This window comes from Salvelinus sp. IW2-2015, linkage group LG20, assembly GCF_002910315.2.
Source record: "Salvelinus sp. IW2-2015 linkage group LG20, ASM291031v2, whole genome shotgun sequence".
In the NCBI taxonomy this organism is placed as follows: domain Eukaryota; kingdom Metazoa; phylum Chordata; class Actinopteri; order Salmoniformes; family Salmonidae; genus Salvelinus; species Salvelinus sp. IW2-2015.
In genome coordinates this window covers 44,927,140-44,948,084 of record NC_036860.1, presented here as the reverse complement: position 1 = coordinate 44,948,084, position 20,945 = coordinate 44,927,140, and the positions used below count along the sequence as shown (strand labels likewise).

Here is a 20,945-nt window from a genome sequence, read left to right as displayed (position 1 = left end):
CAACTTCAGCGTGAGCTTAAAGTATGGCAACTTGGTATGAACTTTGAACTCTTATACACTAAAGAAGTGATACCCCCTAGCCGTTGAGTGAGCAGCAGCAGCTGTAAACGTGGGCTAGGAAAGGACGAACAACGTATCTCTTCTACCAAACACACAATGGTACTACAACGCATCCGTTCTACCAGACATTCTTCAGAGGACAGGAAGATCTCTGTCGGGCAACACGGCCTTCCATCTACGACCAACCTATTGAAGCACAGCTCAGAGTAAATATTTCTTGCATTTTCCTTTTCCAAATGGGCGGTTATTTAGAATGCATAAGATTCTGTATTTACGATAGCATAGCTTTACAAGGTCCGATCAGAGACCAAATCCTTTGTTCCTCAGTCTTCCCGCGCTTTCATTCAAACCCCAACCCCCTTCCTTTATGAAACCAGCCGTCATATCTGTTCCGTCCGCTAGGGACTTTTTCTGTTATGTCATAATTAGTAATCAATGTATGACCCATCCTGTGTATATGTAATTCTGTGTGATTGTTTAGGTATTTAGTAAATAAATTATTAAACCAAATTTGGTATTGCTGATTCAACTTGTTAGCCAGGGTTCGTGAAGATAACCAAGAATTCTATGACTTCAGATGAGACTGAATAAGGTGACGATTAAGAATTGACTGCTATTGATGTAAAAGATTACCAGGTCTTTAAGAGTTTATTCAGAAGATAACAGCTCTATAAATATTATTTCGTGGTGCCCCGACTTTCTAGTTAATTACATTTACATAATTAGTTCAATCAGGTAATATTAATTACAGAGAAATTATTTTATAGAATAGCATGTCATATCACTTAATCCGGCATAGCAAAGACACGACACCTGCAAGTACATGACGATAACATTTGATTAGTCGTCACCAGTGGATCCAGGTGACTACGATTGACCCTCGTTATCTGATATGTTTTGCACACACAATCATTTACAGCATCTTTCCACAAACCTTTTTCAACTGGACATGGCWWCCAATGTACCTTAAATAATAAAAATCTATAAATATAAAAAATAAGTGGTGACAGGTAGTAGGCATGCTGCTGGCTTGATGCTAAATTAGCGTCTTGCCTCCAACTGGCAGCTGTAGTAGTGTCGTTGGTTGGGAGAAGAGCGGTTAAAGGGCGGTTGAAGGGCGGCTGGGCTGTGTCAGGAAAACGTCAGGAGCACGGATTTAGGCTTACTCCTTTGAACAACTGGGTAACACTTGCTCTTATACCTGTGTAATTAATTACTACAGTAACAACATATATTTAATGTTCTGGAACATTGGCAACTGGATSTTTCAATTTGTAGTTCATACATGTATAATCTATAAGCAAAATAACTTTTACTTAATTAGCCAGAGACTGTTTTTCTGGAAGCTGTGATGCGCTATTTTTCCTACTTTTTCTCCCACGTGGGCCAGCCCCCAAGCAATTCGATTTCTATCCAATGAGCTTCAGCCCCTCACCATTTGAGTGACAGCTATCAACATGCACACACAGCAGAGCGAAAGAGAGAGCAATGACATATAGCAGATATATACACGTTTTTGACGCAGTACGCAATTTTTGGTAACCACTTTTGTCTCGTGAGCACTACTTTCAGAACTACTGGCTAAAAAGTATACAAAAGTACCTGAGAATCTCTTTAATACCCAGGTATAAGAGCAACTCATTGAATGCCAACAATTGGCTGACCTGACAATCTTACCAAGAGCAGCAGGATACGAACCTGACTTACTTAGGTCCAATAATATATGCAAAAGTATGTGGACACCCCTTCAAATGAGTGGCTTTGGCTTTTCAGCCACACCCGTTGCTGACAGGTGTATAAAATCGAGCACACAACCATGCAATCTCCATAGACAAACATTGCCAATAGAATGGCATTACTGAAGAGCTCAGTGACCTTCAACGTGGYACCGTCATAGAATGCCACCTTTCCAAAAAGTCAGTTTGTAAAATGTATGCCCTGCTAGAGCTGAGCCGATGAACTGTAAGTGCTGTTATTGTGAAGTGGAAACGTGCAGGAGTAACAACGGCTCAGCTGCTAAGTGGTATACCACACAAGCTCACAGAACGCGACCGACGAGTGCTGAAGCGCGTAGCTTCTGTCCTCGGTTGCAACACTCACTACCGAGTTCCACACTGCTTCTGGAAGAAACATCAAAACAAGAACTGTTCGTCGGGAGCTTCATGAAATGGGTTTCCATGGCCAGGCAGCCGCACACAAGCCTAAGATCACCATGCACAGTAAAGGGAAATCTTAACGGTACAGCATACAATGAAATAGCCGAATCCACTAATTTGAAGAGATGTCCATATACTTTTTAAAATAAAGGTTAAATTAGTTATTTCTTGAATATAGTGTACTGAATACCCAGAGAATAGTAAGTTGATGTTGATTCGGTGAAATTCAATTAAACAACTACTACAGAAGAATAGCCTATAATCCAAAGTAAAGTGAAACAGTGTGCAATCAGTTGGGATCCCAACTGGAGACAGGAGAGGAAAACAGAGGAATGCTTATTTTACATTTAAGCAATAGTTTGGTAGATCATGCTTAATGTAAGTATCCATCCTGTGATCTCATCTTAATTTAAATACTCAAACATGAGGGTGACCAAACCCAATATCACTCTCTTTTGTGAAATGGGGCGATATTCAGTTTTGAAACCAGGCTAGATGATAATACCATGTCAAGGTGAAGTTAGAGTGCACAATGCTTTGTTTCTTACAACACAAAAATATAATTCTGAATCATGCATAGTGATTAACAGGCACAAATGTTGGCACATTGATGATCAAATGGGAATGTACTCTTGAGGTATTAGACATACAAATTCATTTTCTCCCTTTCCTCTCTTTGCATAGAAAAATACAAACACCATAACACACACACATACAAAAACACTTCACATAAGACTCCAAAGTGTTATAATTCATCTCTCATCTTCTTGCCCTTAGGCCGCACCAGTCTGCCGAGGAAGAGGATGGAGTTGGTCTTGGTGTCCTTCACCAGGAAGATGAAGGGATGGTCAGCGTAGAACAGCTTGGGGTTCTTCAGCTTGTCTGTGCCGAAGATGCTTCTGTCTATGGGGTTCCCATCGGTGTCCCACTCCATGGCAGAGGCATGGAAGACATTGGACAGATACAGGTCCTTCTTCCCAGAGATGTTGGACAGGTCCGCCTTGGTCTTATCCACAGCCTCTGTCAGACCCAGCTCCCCAAGGTGTTTCTGAGAGAGTGAGAGTGAGAGTGAGAGAGAGAGTGAGAGAGAGAGAGATCTTTATTGTAAAGGAGTTTGAAGCATGAAGGAACTCTCAGCCACCTAAGAGCATCAGTGATGTGTACTGTATTCTAACATGTTATTCAAACCTGGATCTCGTAAACAGTTAACAAAATGATTGTTATTCAAACTTGTATCTCATAAACAGTTAACAAAATGATTGTTATTCAAACTTGTATCTCATAAACAGTTAACAAAATTATTGTTATTCAAACTTGTATCTTATAAACAGTTAACAAAATGATTAATAAATGTTGTTTTAAACAATGACCTGTGTCATCTCTAGGTATTTCCAGTACCTGAATGTTGTGGCTGACTTCCATGCAGACTTTGGGCAGAGACACAGCAACAGCCGTCTCCTTTAGCTTGCCCATCCAGTCTTCCAGCTGCTTGCGGGTCAGTAGCTTCTCCAGCCTCTCCAGGGGCTCCACGTGGTAGGGCATGAAGAACACCATGCTGGACTTCTTATGGGCCAGGGGTATGCTCAGGATGAACAGCTTATTCACTGTGTCTTCGTGGAAGCCATAGATACCTGCAGGTACAGTCAGTATGGATACAGACACAGAGACATTTCTAGGGCATTTCTTTACATCTTCCTTCACTTTGAAATGAGAACACCCCAGTTCAGTTCAAAGGTACTTTATGATATTATAATGAGGGCTGACCTGTGCGGTGCATCATGGGTACACCAACAGTGTGAGTGTGAGACACCAGGAAGCCACGGTTGTCCACCATCTTATGGTGGAACTGTTCATCCCAATGGGCTGTTCAGATATAAAGTAAAATACAATTACACTGTAAATATATGAATGAGTAAATCAACTAAGCGAAAGAGAGAAGAGTGAATCTAAAAGATTCTGGTCCTTTGTAAGAGAGAACTCACGTTTGAAGAACATGGCGTTGATGATCATGGCCCCATCGGTCTTCTCCACATCCTTGGTTACCTCGGGCAGCTTGCCATCTGTGAATTTGGCCGCCCAAGCATTGATGGACTTCACAGCGCTCTTCTTGTTCTTGAAGTTTATCTTTGTGTGGTCATATTTGTAGTGCTTCTTGCTGCTCTTGACAAAGGCATCTGCAAAGTTGACCGAGCTGGGGGTGTATAGGCGGTTGCTGATCTTCCAGGTGACGTTACGGGCCTTGGAGTCGCTGACCTCCTCCAGGAGCTCGGCCAGGCCAGCGTGCAGCTGCTCGTCCTTCACTTTGTTAGCGCTCAGCACGGTCTTGACCTGGGAGGCGGTGGAAGCCTTGCCCCCGAGTGCCACCAGGCCCAGGGAAGAGGCCACCACCACCGGGGAGATGAGGATGTTCTCCAGGTCCTTTTCCTTGGCTATGTTCTGGTAGAGGCTGAACGCCAGGCTGGCGCTGTTGTCAGCCAACAGGGTGGCGTGGTTGCTCAGGACCTTGTCTGCCGAGGCGGCGGTGGCAGYGGAGGCTGCAGTGGCCAATAGGGCCATGGCTACCAGGTTAGTCACCCACATGGTGTCAACCGAATCAGTAGAGACTTGAGGGGACATGGAAAMGGTGTATGTGTTAGATTTATACAGTGGACTTCCTTATGGAGCATCATATCGATTACAGAGCAACAGAGTCTCAAATCCCAGGTGTTAGAGGCAAATTAAATTAAATTTGTCCTGGATTTTGAATACAGAAAACCTCTTGTGGGACTTYTCTCCTTGCTCTTGCCAGTGATAGCATGAGTTAAGGAGATAACGCACTTCTCAAACACTTTGCTGAGATTCAAGAGGAATACCACATTCTCTTTTATTCAACCTGGATGATGCAGAATGGACATGCTGTGTGGTATACTAAGCTTTCATTATGCAGTCTGTAATGTAATTATAGACCTGAATTCATTGGTAGAGAATCTGAGAGCAGGGTTGACTGTGCCAATGGAGAGTCTCCAAGTAGACATTCAAGGCAAGACTCAAGAGCCACGTTGACACTGCAGCTGTAAAACGCCTAGAAGATGAAACAGTCGTCAACATTCTAAGTGGAATAATTCTACAGCAACTACTGAGGGCCATTAGCTACTGAATGAAGAATACAAGTTCTCTTAAGAAGAAAATGGAAATTTATATCAAGCTCTCTCTTCATTTGGGGGACCAATCACTTTTTATTTATCTCTCTCTGCTCTGTGTTGCCCTGCAGGAGGCTTACGGTAGCAGACAAGTAGCAACATGATCAGGCTAAGCCATGAAGTCTAAACAAAAGGATGCTATGCATCCTCTGAGGCCTGGAATGAGTGACCTTAAGCGGGCGTGAGGTTTCACATTTTTCAGTACTAAACATAAAGTTTGATCTTTACTGTAACAATGATGCCTTTAGAAGTTTTGTTGGAACTACAAATTATTCCAGTACATTCTAAATTTGCATTACCTATTATTTTGATTCTGCATGCATAATTACAAATCACAGCACAAGCGAACGGCTCATGTCCACCAGATGCATCAAMCTCTTCATTGTGAATGAAGCAGTCCACAACTGTCTGTGTACTGCATGTTTTCAATATTTTCAACTGCTTTGCTTTACCATGCGGTGGTACAAATGGAGGTAAACACACTGACTCCAACTAGCTAGGTTTTAGCTAGTTGAAAAGCGAAACACATGTGTGTCAAGTACGGAAAATATGGGCCAGACATCCGGCAAAACAAAATGCATATGCATCTGGTGGACATCGGGCGTAATTCAATGCCCTTATAAGTCATAACTAAGAAACATCCTGGCACGTACAAATACCGGCAATGACGGTCTCATCTTATTGGACAGAAACCAGTGTGAGAGAAAGTTTAGAGGAGGAGGAATATGCTGGTTTACAGTTCCGTGCATCGTCATTAATATCTGTCTGAACATATGTTTATAAATTACACAGCTCATTTMTTCTGATAATCTATCTGATACTTTCTCTACACTCTCTACCACCACACAGCATGTGTTCAATTGACCAAGTAAAGTGAGATGCCCCCTGGCAGAGGCAACTGTGACTCAGATCAGAGCACAAGAGTCTGTTGCTGGGTGGGACCGCTACTAATTAGATAGGCTTCCTCAGACATGACACAATTCAAAGCAGCATTGCCACTGTTAATTAACCATCACTTTTATTTGATCATTATAGCATTTTCACTGTTATGTGACCCATTCATTAAGTGTGAACAGTGAAGTTGGGAGGAAGAAGTATGTTTTAGCCTGGCAACTTTTTCCTTTCAACTGGCCTGCACATGCTCAATCACATGAAGCTGTATTGTAATAGAGAACTAAATTCGCAAAAAATCATTTTATAAGCCCAAAATGGAGGGACTTTTCAGATTCCTGGTCAGAAGTTTTCCTGMAGTTAACACAAGTCCAGCCCCCTCCCCCTCCCATCGCATCCCCTTTTAACTTACCAGGCTCTTTCAGCAGTTTTCCTCTAATTTCTCTCTTAGCTTCCACACGATCCTTCAGCTGGTCTACAAACCGTGGGGGAAATATTCTGGAAGTTGAGGAATGGAAAATGTTAATGATGTACAGTGATTTTCAATGCACAGTGAGTAGCACTGGGCCCTCCCACAGTATCTGTTGAGCAGCTATGTAAGTGGGACTTTCCCCCTCCAGGTCCTAAAGCCTGAGACACACTGAAAGCTCATTCACACTGCAGACAGACATCTGGCAGAGTTTCTATAAAGTTCATAGTTCTGTATTCTCAAATGTTGCTACTGTAATATACTGTRCACAGTTTTAGACCATGCATCATAAAGAAACATTATTTTGTATTAATGGCCCTCCTGCCTAAAAAAACGGGGAAAATATGCATACTGTCTTAATAACACAACATTTTCCACTTCCATTTTCAGATTTTCTGACAATTTCTAGATGTTGCACATCGCTTTAAGCCAGGGGTAAACAACAGACTGCTTGACTGAACACAGTGTGCAACATCTGTAAATTGTCAGAAAATCATAAAATAGTGGTGGGAAATTGTGTTTTATTCAAGACAGTACACATATTTTCCTAGTTTTTGTGTGTGCCATTAAATCAAGTTAAGGAGGAAATTGACGCCTTTGCAGCCTGAATGGATAATGCTTTATGTATGAGCTGGTCCCTGGTGGACACGAGTGTATAGCGGGCTGGGTACATTAAAGTCAGACGCAGATGGCAAACAACATAAAATGAATAATAGTGCCATCTGTTTGGATTACCTACTGCAAACAGAGTTGCAGGGAAGTTTTCTAAGTAGGTCATTGAAAATCAAAAATTCCATGAGACCGAAGAATAATAATTGTTAGGGGGTAGAAAAAACGTTGGTATTATAATTGTTATGATTCGTACATTTTGCTTGCAAGTTGTGAAGATTTGACAGTTTTTTCTTCCTCCTCCTCCCCCTTCTTAGTGCCACGTCTGTGGTTGTGTCTGTCTGATTTGAGAGACTGATAGCGTGGGATGCAGGATGGGGAATGTGTCCATTCAAGCCCCCCTGCCTGGTCTGCCTAGCCATGCCAAATTGTTAAATTATCCCCTGGTGTCTAACTGACTCACTTTTCCCCAAAATGAACAACATGTCATTGTGGACATGCATGCAGTGTATCTGATTATTCCCTTTCGAAAAAATCTATTCAGGCACTCTTAAACATGGATTGTTTCTGCTGAAGAGCAATAAAGTTTAGGAAATCACTCAACATGCCACAGTAGTCCAGTGTTTGGTGCCAAGGGATTTGTGACATCATGTTAGAAATTAGGTCACATTACATTGGCTATGCCTCAGCACTGCTAGAGTGAAAAGGCTATGCATAAGACACATGTTCTGTTGATGTTTAGATAAATTAACAATTTACATAGAGCCAACATTGGTCTGAGTACAAAAGAAGTAACCCCACTCACCCACACCACATCTCCACCCTCAACATGAAAAAGCATAGCACTTGGCTACATGCTTTTGTATTACATAGCTAAATTCCAAACTGGCTCTTTGTCTCAGAAGAATAGGTTGGCCTGATATACTGCCTGAGGGCAGYATTGGTTTAGTTTTGCGTGCATATAGGGCTAGGCAGCTTCAATTAACTCTGTTGCTAAGGCTTGCAGCTCAGCTAGCCAAGAGACGGGACTTCGAACATCTATACAGTTCAGATGAATTTTTATTAAACTCAAACTCACTGTCACTGATTAACGGCAGATACAGAAGTAGGATCTCAATTTGGTCACCCTGTTGTTGCAGGAAATGTCCTGCACAGCTGGAAATGCACATTTGCAGTGTATTCAAGGCTTCTAAAGTTTTGCCCTAACTAAAAATGTATCAACCCCTACAAAAATGCCCATTAATTATAATCCACACAATATTTATAATTTCCTGTTTCTGCAGGCTTATTTTCCTGTTGTGAAAAACTGGTTACATTAAGATMCATCCTACATCTGTAGGAGAGACATAATGGTAAAACTGATGGAACAGACCCTCTTAAGATATTGTAATGGTTTTAAACATCGTGTGCCTTTTCTGCATATTTCTACAAATGTTTACAGACCAATCCATGAATGGTTTAATTGTGGTAAGGCTGTGTACAGTATATAAAGGGCTATATAGTGCAGTCTCCAACTAAGATCTTATAGGCAATGCGAAACACAATGTTCTCTGTCATTAATAGATTACTGTATTGCACAGGAGGCTGCTGAGGGGAGAACGGCTCATAATAATGGCCAGAACGAAGCAAATGGAATGACAAATACATGGAAACCATGTGTTTTATGTATTTGATGCCATTCCACTTATTTTGCTCCAGCCATTACCACGAGCCTGTTCTCCCCAATTAAGGTGCCACCAACCTCCTATGCTGTATTGTATTGTATACCTTCACTGAGGACTTAATAGCTCATGTTGGTTACTGCCTGCACAATACTGCATGTCAAGATGCATGTAACAATAGCAACAATGCCAGCATGGGAATCACATCAACAAACAGTAGGAAAAAGGGGCAGTGGAACAGAACGTATATCCGTCTCCATGTTGTCCAGGTTCCTGTGATGACCTGCCTTGGTTCCACATCCAGAAATACCATGTAGCAGAGGGATGGAGATGCTGATCATGGAGGGGGAAAAATAAGCATTCATGTGAAAAACTGCCAAAGCCATGTGGTTTCAGTTACCCTACAATTCGTTCAGCACTTCAGCTTAACTTATTACATTTTTTTTTTTCAGCAAACCTTGACTTTTCTCTCAAATACGAGCTCTCTGTAAGAGGAAGCAGGGTCACAGAGGGTTTCTTCCTTTAGAAATAGAAATGTGCCTGATATTCTCATGATGTAAGACCTCAGTAATGTTGCCCTGCATGCTGATGCAACCTTCAGCTGTTTAACTCTCACCAACTATTGCCAAACCCACTCAAAGATGTGATTCACTGTATAAACTCTGGTACAGTAGTTTAGTGCCTGTCTGGAAAGAGTGGAAGTGTGCAGAGATATACTGTTACAGTTTATTCTGATCCTATTTATGCAGTGTTCTTCAATCATGTTCCTGAAGACCCACTGCCAGGTGAGCAGACTTTTGTTCCAGCCCCATACTAATGAATCTGAGTCAGTTAATCAGGGGGTAAGTTGACATCAGGTGTGTTACTGCTGGGCTAGAGCAAAATCCTGCACACACTGTTGGTCTTTCGAACCATGATTGAAGACCACTGCACTAATGAGTAGAGTTTGTGTAGAAGATTTGTATCATGCAGAATCTTTTGTAAGTTTTTGGTCATATTGCTGACATACATCTTGCCAATACTTTCAGGCGTTGTGCGTAGGAGTAAGGGCTAGTGTACATTTGGAACTGGACAAATGTTTTAGAGAGAGGCCCTCAAGTGAGCAAAGTGAGCTACAGATGGCAATAGCATCCTCTGGTGGATGAAAATCTGCTAATGTGCCATGATCATGACAGAGCAGGGATCAGGGACTTATAGAGAGAGGAGACGATTATGATTCACCACCAGGGACTACCAAATGCTAGGGAATGTTCAGCCATGAGCTCTGTTGCACAATTATTATATATTTTTTAATCTCCACTTGATTATAGCATTTAGATATCTGTTTTTTTTATCCAATGACAGTCACACAATTTCAACCATTGTTTATAGACTTAGAAACKATCTATATATTTAAAAGTAACAGTAATTAACAGTTACAGTTTATAAACTCCTTGTACACCGCCTTATAAATTCTTGCAGTCAATCTCCAGCAGAGTGCTCTCAGAGACAGACACAGATTCACAGAGTCTCTGGTCACCTACTGTACAGTATGCTAAAGTAAATTAACTCCACTTGTCAGTTGCACAAGATTAGAGGGAATTGACGCAATCATCTTCCAAGCCAGGGGTTAATCTGTGGCTGTTAGGCCTGAAATAGATATCCTGTTGGATGTCACTCCCTGTGCCTGGTGTTGGCTCAATGCCTCCGAGCTGTATCAGGGGTTGGTGCTTGATGGCACCTGTAGTAGGCCAGCCATCCTGATTACTGGATCAAATAAAATAAAATAAAATGTATTTATATAGCCCTTCGTACATCAGCTGATATCTCAAAGTGCTATACAGAAACCCAGCCTAAAACCCCAAACAGCAAGCAATGCAGGTGTAGAAGCACGGTGGCTAGGAAAAACTCCCTAGAACTGCCAAAACCTAGGAAGAAACCTAGAGAGGAACCAGGCTATGAGGGGTGGCCAGTCCTCTTCTGGCTGTGCCGGGTGGAGATTATAACAGAACATGGCCAAGATGTTCAAATGTTCATAAATGACCAGCATGGTCAAATAATAATAATCACAGTAGTTGTCGAGGGTGCAGCAAGTCAGCACCTCAGGAGTAAATGTCAGTTGGCTTTTCATAGCCGATCATTAAGAGTATCTCTACCGCTCCTGCGGTCTCGAGAGAGTTGAAAACAGCAGGTCTGGGACAGGTAGCACGTCCGGTGAACAGGTTAGGGTTCCATAGCCGCAGGCAGAACAGTTGAAACTGGAGCAGCAGCATGACCAGGTGGACTGGGGACAGCAAGGAGTCATCATGCCAGGTCGTCCTGAGGCATGGTCCTAGGGCTCAGGTCCTCCGAGAGAGAGAAAGAAAGAGAGAAAGAGAAAATTAGAGAGAGCATACTTAAATTCACACAGGACACCGGATAAGACAGGAGAAGTACTCCAGATATAACAAACTGACCCTAGCCCCCTGACACATAAACTACTGCAGCATAAATACTGGAGGCTGAGACAGGAGGGGTCAGGAGACACTGTGGCCCCATCCGATGATACCCCCGGTGTCACGCCCTGGCCTTAGTATTCTTTGTTTTCTTTATTGTTTTAGTTAGGTCAGGGTGTGACATGGGGTATGTTTGTGTTTTTGTCTTGTCTTGGGTGGTTGTAGTGTCTAGGGGGATTTTGTTAGAGTGTATGGGTTTGTTTTGAGTGAATGTTTCTAGGGAAGTCTATGGTTGAGTGAATGTGTCTAGCTATGTCTATGGTTGCCTGAGTGGTTCTCAATCAGAGACAGATGTTTTTCATTGTCTCTGATTGGGAGCCATATTTAAGGTGGCCATAGGCATCATGTATTTGTGGGTAATTGTCTATGTTATACGTTTGTAGCCTGTATGTGCACTACGTTCTTAGCTTCACGGTCGTTCATTGTTTTGGTTAGTTTGTAAGTGTGTTTTGTTTCATTTTTCCTTCTTCAAAAATAAAAGGAAGATGGCTTATTTTCCAAATGCTGCGTTTTGGTCCGTCAATCCCCCACACGATCGTGACACCCGGACAGGGCCAAACAGGAAGGATATAACCCCGCCCACTTTGCCAAAGCACAGCCCCCACACCACTAGAGGGATATCATCAACCACCAACTTACCATCCTGAGACAAGGCCGAGTATAGCCCACAAAGATCTCCGCCACGGCACAACCCAAGGGGGACGGCATGAAAGAGCACCAGTAAGCCAGTGACTCAGCCCCTGTAATAGGGTTAGAGGTAGAGAATCCCAGTGGAGAGAGGGGAACCGGCCAGGCAGAGACAGCAAGGCCGGTTCGATGCTCCAGAGCCTTTCCGTTCACCTTCACACTCCTGGGCCAGACTACACTCAATCATATGACCCACTTAAGAGATGAGTCTTCAGTGAAGACTTAAAAGTTGAGACCGAGTCTGCGTCTCTCACATGGGTAGGCAGACCATTCCATAAAAATGGAGATCTATAGGAGAAAGCCCTGCCTCCAGCTGTTTGCTTAGAAATTCTAGGGACAATTAGGAGGYCTGCGTCTTGTGACCGTAGCGTACGTGTAGGTATGTACGGCAGGACCAACTCGGAAAGATAGGTAGGAGCAAGCCCATGTAACGCTTTGTAGGTTAACAGTAAAACCTTGAAATTAGCCCTTGCCTTAACAGGAAGCCAGTGTAGGGAGGCTAGCACTGGAGTAATATGATAACATTTTTGGGTTCTAGTCAGGATTCTAGCAGCCGTATTTAGTTTATTTAGTGCTTTATCCGGGTAGCCGGAAAGTAGAGCATTGCAGTAGTCTAACCTAGAAGTAACAAAAGCATGGATAAATTTTTCTGCATCATTTTTGGACAGAAAGTTTCTGATTTTTTAAATGTTACGTAGATGGAAAAAAGCTGTCCTTGAAACAGTCTTGATATGTTCGTCAAAAGAGAGATCAGGGTCCAGAGTAACGCCGAGGTACTGGAGGTACCATACACAAATAGTACAGTCGATTAAGGCATGGGCATCAAATTCAACAGTGAAAATCACCATCTACCATGATTAGGAACAGGGCCGGATTAAGAAACCACGGGCCCAGGGCTTTTTATTTTTTATATATATGTACAGTGCATTCGGAAAGTATTCAGACCATTTTGTTACGTTACAGCTTTATTCTAAATTGGATTAAATATTTGAAAAATCCTCAGCAATCTACACAAAATAACCCCATAATGACTAAGCGAAAACACGTTTTTAGACATTTTTGCAAATGTATAAATAAAAAAAAACAGAAATGCCTCATTTACGTAATTATTCACACCCATTGATCATCCTTCAATTGATTGCACATAATTTGGAAAGGCACACACCTGTCTATATAAGGTCCCAGAGTTGACAGTGCATGTCAGAGCAAAGACCAAGCCATGAGGTCGAAGGAATTGTCCGTGGAGGGCCGAGACAGAATTGTGTCAAGGCACAGAGCTGGGGAAGGGTACCAAAAAATATCTGCAGCATTGAAGGACCCCAAGAACACAGTGGCCTCCAWCATTCTAAGGATCGGACCTGTTTTTTTCAATTTACGCCTAAAATGACATACCCAAATGTAACTGCCTGTAGCTCAGGACCTGAAGCAAGGACATGCATATTCTTGATACCATTTGAAAGGAAAGTGAAATTAATGTAGGAGAATATAACACAATAGATCTGGTAAAAGATAATAAAACMAAAAAAACATGCATTTTCAATTTATTTTTTTCTTCCATGATATTTGAAATGCAAGAGAAAGGAGTTTGTGTAATTTTAGATTTTGACCACCAGGTGGTAGCAGTGTTGTGCAAAGTTTCAGACTGATCCAGAGAAGTATTATATTCCTACAATATAGTCTGCCAGGAGTTTGCCCAAATGTGCCGAATTGGTCAATTGATACATTTTCAAGTTCATAAGTATAGAGAACATACAAAAATGCTATGGTAATGGAAAATTTAAGTTTACACACATCCAGGAATGTCATACATGATGGATAATTAGCTTCCCTACAGAAAAAACACTAACCTTCACATGTCTAGGGGTGGGTGTGGGGCCAGAGACAGCAGGGGTTCAAACTGTAGAACCCAGTTCCTACATTTGAATATAGAAATTGATTTTATCAAACAAAACTATTCTTCATTTTATCTCTGGGACCCTCAGGATGACAAATCAGAGCAAGATTACTGAACGTAAGTACATTATTTACCTTCAGAGGTGAATGTATCAAATTGTACATTATTTACATTATTTACCTTCAGAGGTGAATGTATCAAACAAGTTGACGTGATAAAAGTGTTTTGTTGTTGTGCACTCTCCTCAAACAATAGCGTGGTATCTTTTCACTGTAATAGCTAATGTAAATTGGGCACATTAGCGCACTTTAGCAACAACCGTACCGGTTTATAGACACCGATCCCGTAGAGGTTAAATGGAAGAAGTTTGGAACCACCAAGACTCTTCATATAGCTGGCCACCCGGCCAAACTAAACAATCGGGGGAGAAGGGCCTTGGTCAGGGAGGTGACCAAGAACCCGATGGTCACTCTGACAGAGCCCCAGAGTTCCTCTGTGGAGATGGGAGAACCTTCCAGAAGGACAACCATCTCTGCAGCACTCCACCAATCAGGCCTTTATGGTAGAGGGGCCAGACTGAAGCCACTCCTCAGTAAAAGGCAGATGACAGTCCGCTTGGAGTTTGCCAAAAGGCACCTAAAAGACTCTCAGACCGTGAGAAACAAGATTCTCTGGTCTGATGAAACCAAGATTGAACTGTTTGGCCTGAATTCCAAGCGTCACGTCCGGAGGAAACCTGGCACCATCCCGAAGGTGAAGGATGTGGGGATGTTTTTCAGCAGCAGGGACTGGGAGGCTAGTCAGGATCGAGGGAAAGATGAACAGAGCAAAGTACAGAGAGATGCTTGATGAAAACCTGCTCCAGAGCGCTCAGGACCTCAGACTGGGGAAAGGGTTCACCTTCCAACAGGACAATGACGCTAAGCACACAGCCAAGACAACGCAGGAGTGGCTTCGGGACAAGTCTCTGAATGTCATTGAGTGGCCCAACCTGAGCCTGGACTTGAACCTGATCGAACATCTCTGGAGAAACCTGAAAATAGTTGTGCAGCGACGCTCCCCATCCAACCTGAYAGAGCTTTAGAGAATCTGCAGAGAAGAATGGGAGAATCGCCCCAAATACAGGTTTGCCAAGCTTGTAGCGTCATACCAAAGAAGACTCGAGGCTGTAATTGCTGCCAAAGGTGCTTCAACAAAGTACTGAGTAAAGGTTCTGAATACTTACGTAAATGTGATAATTCAGTGTTTTATTTTTTTATTAAACATTTGCTAAAATTTCTAAAAACCTGTTTTTACTTTGTCATTATGGGGTATTGTGTGAAGATTGACGAGGGAAAATCTATTTAATCCATTTTAGAACAGAGCTGTAAAATAACAAAATGTGGAAAAAGTCAAGGGGTCTGAATATAGGCTACAGTAGGCTACTAATTAACATTGCCAATGGCGCACTGACTCACCTAATAACAAAGATTAAGTCATAGGCTCCTCACAGTGACGGCTGATGCCCTCATCGTGGCAATAGCCTTTCTAAAGATGAGCTACTTTGAAAAACAGTGCTGTTAAAAATTGGGAGTTGTTGAGAAAATAAAATGTTCTGTTGGTTCTACAGACAGATTAGTCTTCTCTTTTCAGCTTTAAACATTTGCTTTCCAAACTGTAAATTTTTCTTGAGAACAACCATAGAAATATAATCACTAGATGGYAGTCAGGACTGGCAGCCATTGTTAGCACACCCATACATTTAACAGTGAAATTGCCATAGTATTTTTTGCTCAGAAAACTTAAGGGCCAAATTCGGCTCACGGGCCACCAGTTGGGGAACACTGATATATACTGTATATAGAATACAGTTGAAGTCGGAAGTTTACATACACCTTAGCCAACTACATTTACACTCCGTTCTTCACAATTCCTGACATTTGATCCTTGTAAAAATTCCCTGTCTTAGGGTCAAACGTTTTGGGTAGCCTTCCACAAGTTTCTCACAATAAATTGGGTGAATTTTGGCCAATTCCTCCTGACAGAGCTGGTGTAACTGAGTCAGGTTTGTTGACCTCCTTGCTCGCACACGCTTTTTCAGTTCTGCCCACAATTTTTTTATAGGATTGATGTCAGGGCTTTGTGATGACCACTCCAATACCTTGACTTTGTTGTCCTTAAGCCGTTTTGCCACAACTTTGGAAGTATGCTTGGGGTCATTGTCCATTTGGAAGACCAATTTGCGACCAAGCTTTAACTTCCTGACTGATGTCTTCAGATGTTGCTTCAATATATCCACATAATTTTTCTTCCTCATGATGCCATGCATTTTGTGAAGTGCACCAGTCCCTCCTGCAGCAAAGCACCCCCACAACATGATGCTGCTACCCCCGTGCTTCATGGTTGGGATGGTGTTCTTCGGCTTGCAAGCCTAAAATTTTTCCTCCAAACAAAACGATGGTCATTATGGCCAAACAGTTCTATATTGGTTTCATCAGACCAGGACATTTGTCCAAAAAGTTTGATATTTGTCCCCATGTGCAGTTGCAAACCGTAGTCTGGCTTTTTTTATGGTGGTTTCGGAGCAGTGGCTTCTTTCTTGCTGAGCAGCCTTTCAGGTTATGTCGATATAGGACTGGTTTTACTGTGGATATAGATACTTTTCTACCTGTTTCCTACAGCATCTTCACAAGGTCTTTGCTGTTGTTCTGGGATTGATTTGCACTTTTTGCATCAAAGTACATTCCTCTCTAGGAGACAGAATGCATCTCCTTTCTGAGCGGTATGACGTCTGCGTGGTACCATGGTGTTTATAATTGCGTACTATTGTTTGTACAGATGAACGTGGTACCTTCAGGTGTTTGGAAATTGCAACCAAGGATGAACCTGTCATGTTTTGTCTTTGATCATCATGTCTTGTCCCTGTGCTTCCCTCTGCTGGTCTTATTAGGTTCTTTCCCTCTTTCTATCCCTCTCTCTCCCCCTCCCTCTCTCCCTCTCTCGCTCTCTCTCTCTCTATCGTTCCGTTCCTGCTCCCAGCTGTTTCTCATTCTCCTAAACTACCTCATTTACTCTTTCACACCTGTCCCCTATTTTGCCCTCTGATTAGAGTCCCTATTTCTCCCTCTGTTTTCCGCTTCTGTCCTTGTCGGACAGTAACTACCATCGCAAAAACTGTGACGTTGAATTGCCGGGCTCTCTGTCTGAAACAGGCGTCTAACGGGAGCCATTGAATTCTGACACACATTCTCAATGATGATTTGTGCCGTCTCCTGATAGCGAAGGACTTAGCGAGGGGTGAATGAAATGTGCCGCCTTAGAGAACTATCGATAACCGTAAAGAATCACAGTCTCTCCGAGACGAAGGCAGACCGGTAATAAAGTCTAAAGCGATGTGAGACCATGGTCGAGACAGGAATGGGAAGCGGTCTGAGACGACCGGACAGGAGGAGAGTTACCCTGACTTTAGTCTGCGCGCAGTCCGAACAAGCAGACCACGAAACGGCGCGTGTCCGCGTCCTGAGTAGGCCACCAAAACCGCTGGCGAATAGAAGCAAGCGTACCCCGAACGCCGGGGTGCCAGCCTAACTGGCAGAGTGAGCCCACTGAAGAACAGCCAGACGAGTAGAGACAGGAACGAACAGAAGGTTACTAGGACAAGCGCGCGGCGACGCAGTGTGAGTGAGAGCTTGCTTACCTGTCTCTCAATTCCCCAGACAGTCAACCCGACAACACGCCCTTCAGGGAGAATCCCCTCAGGGTCGGTAGAAAGCCAACGAAGAACTAAAGAGACGGGATAAGGCATCAGGCTGGTGTTCTTATTTCCCGGGCGATAGGAAATCACGAACTCGAAACGAAGCGAAAAAAACCGCCCAACGAGCTTGACGTGCATTAAGTCGTTTGGCAGAACGGATGTACTCAAGGTTCTTATGGTCAGTCCAAACGACAAAAGGAACGGTCGCCCCCTCCAACCACTGTCGCCATTCGCCTATGGCTAAGCGGATGGCGAGCAGTTCGCGGTTACCCACATCATAGTTCGTTCCGATGGCGACAGGCGATGAGAAAAGTAAGCGCAAGGAATGGACCTTATCGTCAGAATGGAAGCGCTGAGACAGAATGGCTCCCACGCCCACCTCTGAAGCGTCAACCTCGACAATGAATTGTTTTAGTGACGTCAAGGAGTAACAAGGATAGGGGCGGATGTAAAACGCTTCTTGAGGAGATCAAAAGCTCCGCTGGGGAACCGGACCAACTTAAAGCAAGTCTTGACAGAAGTCAAGCAGCTGAGAGGGGCAGCCACTTGACCGAAATTACGAATTGAAACGCCGATAGAAATTAGCGAAACCGAGAAAGCGCTGCAACTCGACACGTGACTTAGGAACGGGCAATCGCTGACAGCCTGGACCTTAGCGGGATCCATCTGAATGCCTTCAGCGGAAATAACAGAACCGAGAAATGTGACAGAGGAGACATGAAAGGCCAACTTCTCAGCCTTCACGTAGAGACAATTCTCTAAAAGGCGCTGGAGTACACGTCGAACGTGCTGAACATGAATCTCGAGTGACGGTGAAAAAAATCAGGATATCGTCAAGGTAAACGAAAACAAAGATGTTCAGCATGTCTCTCAGTACATCATTAACTAATGCCTGAAAGACAGCTGGAGCATTAGCGAGACCGAACGGCAGAACCCGCGTATTCAAAATGCCCTAACGGAGTGTTAAACGCCGTTTCCCACTCGTCCCTCTCCTGATGCGTACGAGATGGTAAGCGTTACGAAGGTCCAAACTTAGTAAAGAACCTGGCTCCCTGCAAAATCTCGAAGGCTGACGACATAAGGGGAAGCGATAACGATTCTTAACCGGTTATGTCATTCAGCCCTCGATATCCACGAGGGGCGCAGAGTACCGTCCTTCTTCTTAACAAAGAAAACCCCGCTCCGGCGGGAGAGGAAGAACGGCACCCACGGTCCGGCCGTCGAGAGAAACAGAGACAGATAATCCTCGAGAGCCTTACGTTCGGGAGCCGACAGAGAGTAGAGTCTACCCCGAGGGGGAGTGGTCCCCGGAAGGAGATCAATACAACAATCATACGACCGGTGAGGAGGAAGAGAGCTGGCTCTGGACCGACTGAAGACCGTGCGCAGATCATGATATTCCTCCGGCACTCTCTGTCAATATCACAGTTCCTCCTGAGTAGGGGACAGAAGAAACAGGAGGGATAGCAGACATTAAACACTTCACATGACAAGAAACGTTCCAGGATGGATAGAATTAACTAGACCAATTAATAGAAGGATTATGACATACTAGCCAGGGATGACCCAAAACAACAAGGTGTAAAAGGTGAACGAAAAATCAAAAAGGAAATGGTCTCACTGTGGTTACCAGATGCTGTGAGGGTTAAAGGTAGTGTCTCACATCTGATACTGGGGAGAAGACTACCATCTAAGGCGAAACATGGGCGTGGGCTTCCCTAACTGTCTGAGGGAATGTATGTTTCCGAGCCCCTGCTTCGTCCATAAAACAACCCTCAGCCCAGTCTATCAAGGCACTGCAGGAAGCAGCCGAACCGGTCCAGCGTAGATGGACCGACAAGGTAGTACAGGATTCTTGATGGAGAGACCGTGAGTAGTAGCGCTCACCAGTAGCCCTCCGCTTACTTGAGAGCTCTGGCTTTTACTGGACATGACATGACAAAATGTCCAGCAGAACCGCAATAGAGGCAAAGGCGGTTGGTGATTCTCCGTTCCCCTCTCCTTAGTCGAGATGCGAATACCTCCCAGCTGCATGGGCTCAGTCTCTGAGCCGGTGGGAGGAGATGGTTGAGATGCGGAGAGGGGAAACACCGTTAACGCGAGCTCTCTTCCACGAGCTCGGTGACGAAGATCTACACGTCGTTCTATGCGGATGGCGAGTGCAATCAAAGAGTCCACGCTGGAAGGAACCTCCGGGAGAGAATCTCATCCTTCACCTCAGCGTGGAGTCCTCCAGAAAACGAGCGAGCACGCCGGCTCGTTCCAGTCACTGGATGCAGCAAGAGTGCGAAACTCTATAGAGTTAATCCGTTATGGATCGATCACCTTGACATAGGGAAGCCAGGGCCCTGGAAGCCTCCTCTTCCCAAAAACTGAACGATCAAAAACCCGTATCATCTCCTCTTTAAAGTTCTGATAAACGTTAGAAACACTCAGCCCTTGCCTCCCAGATAGCTGTGCCCCACTCCCGAGCCCGACCAGTAAGGAGTGATATGAGTAAGCGATCCGAGCTCTCTCTCTTGAGTATTGGTTGGGCTGGAGAGAGAACACAATATCACACTGGGTGAGAAAGGAGCGACACTCAGTGGGCTGCCCAGAGTAACATGGTGGGTATTAACCCTAGGTTCCGGAGACTCGGAAGACCAGGAAGTAGCTGTGGCACGAGACGAAGACTCTGAAACTGTCCTGAGAGATCGGAGACCTGAGCGGACAGGGTCTCAACGGCATGACGAGCAGCAGACAATTCCTGCTCGTGTCTGCCGAGCATTGCTCCCTGGATCTCGACGGCAGTGTTGCGAGAATCCGTAGTCGCTGGGTCCATTCTTGGTCGGATTCTTCTGTTATGCTGGTGAATGAGGACCCAAAAGCGACTTAAATAGAAACAGAGTCTTTATTCAAGTCTTTAACAAACAATGATACTCCTGGATATTATCCTAGGTAAATCCAAAACAGGAAACTGAAAACCTCTCGTCAGTAGAGAGGAACGACTGGAGACGCGACCACAGACTGCATGTCGCTTCAGGAAGGCACAGGCCGTAGCTGACATAGACACCTGCTCACACGCAGCATCTGAAGAAGGCAAAAACACGACAGGGCGGAACAAGGACACAGAACAGCAAACATCAAACAAGA

At 43.9% G+C, this 20,945-nt stretch overlaps 1 protein-coding gene across 1 annotated transcript; it reads right to left on the bottom strand.

The window, feature by feature from the left end:
• Nucleotides 1–682: 682 nt before the first annotated feature.
• On the bottom strand, nt 683–6,880 carry LOC111982039 (serpin H1-like). The gene is made up of 5 exons (XM_024013563.2): nt 6,699–6,880; nt 4,199–4,819; nt 3,981–4,079; nt 3,615–3,847; nt 683–3,264 (listed from the first exon to the last, which is right to left on the bottom strand). The coding sequence occupies exons 2-5, from the start codon at nt 4,794–4,796 to the stop codon at nt 2,962–2,964; spliced, it is 1,233 nt and encodes a 410-aa protein (XP_023869331.1). The 5' UTR covers nt 4,797–4,819; nt 6,699–6,880; the 3' UTR covers nt 683–2,961.
• Between the last annotated feature and the right edge of the window lie 14,065 nt (nt 6,881–20,945).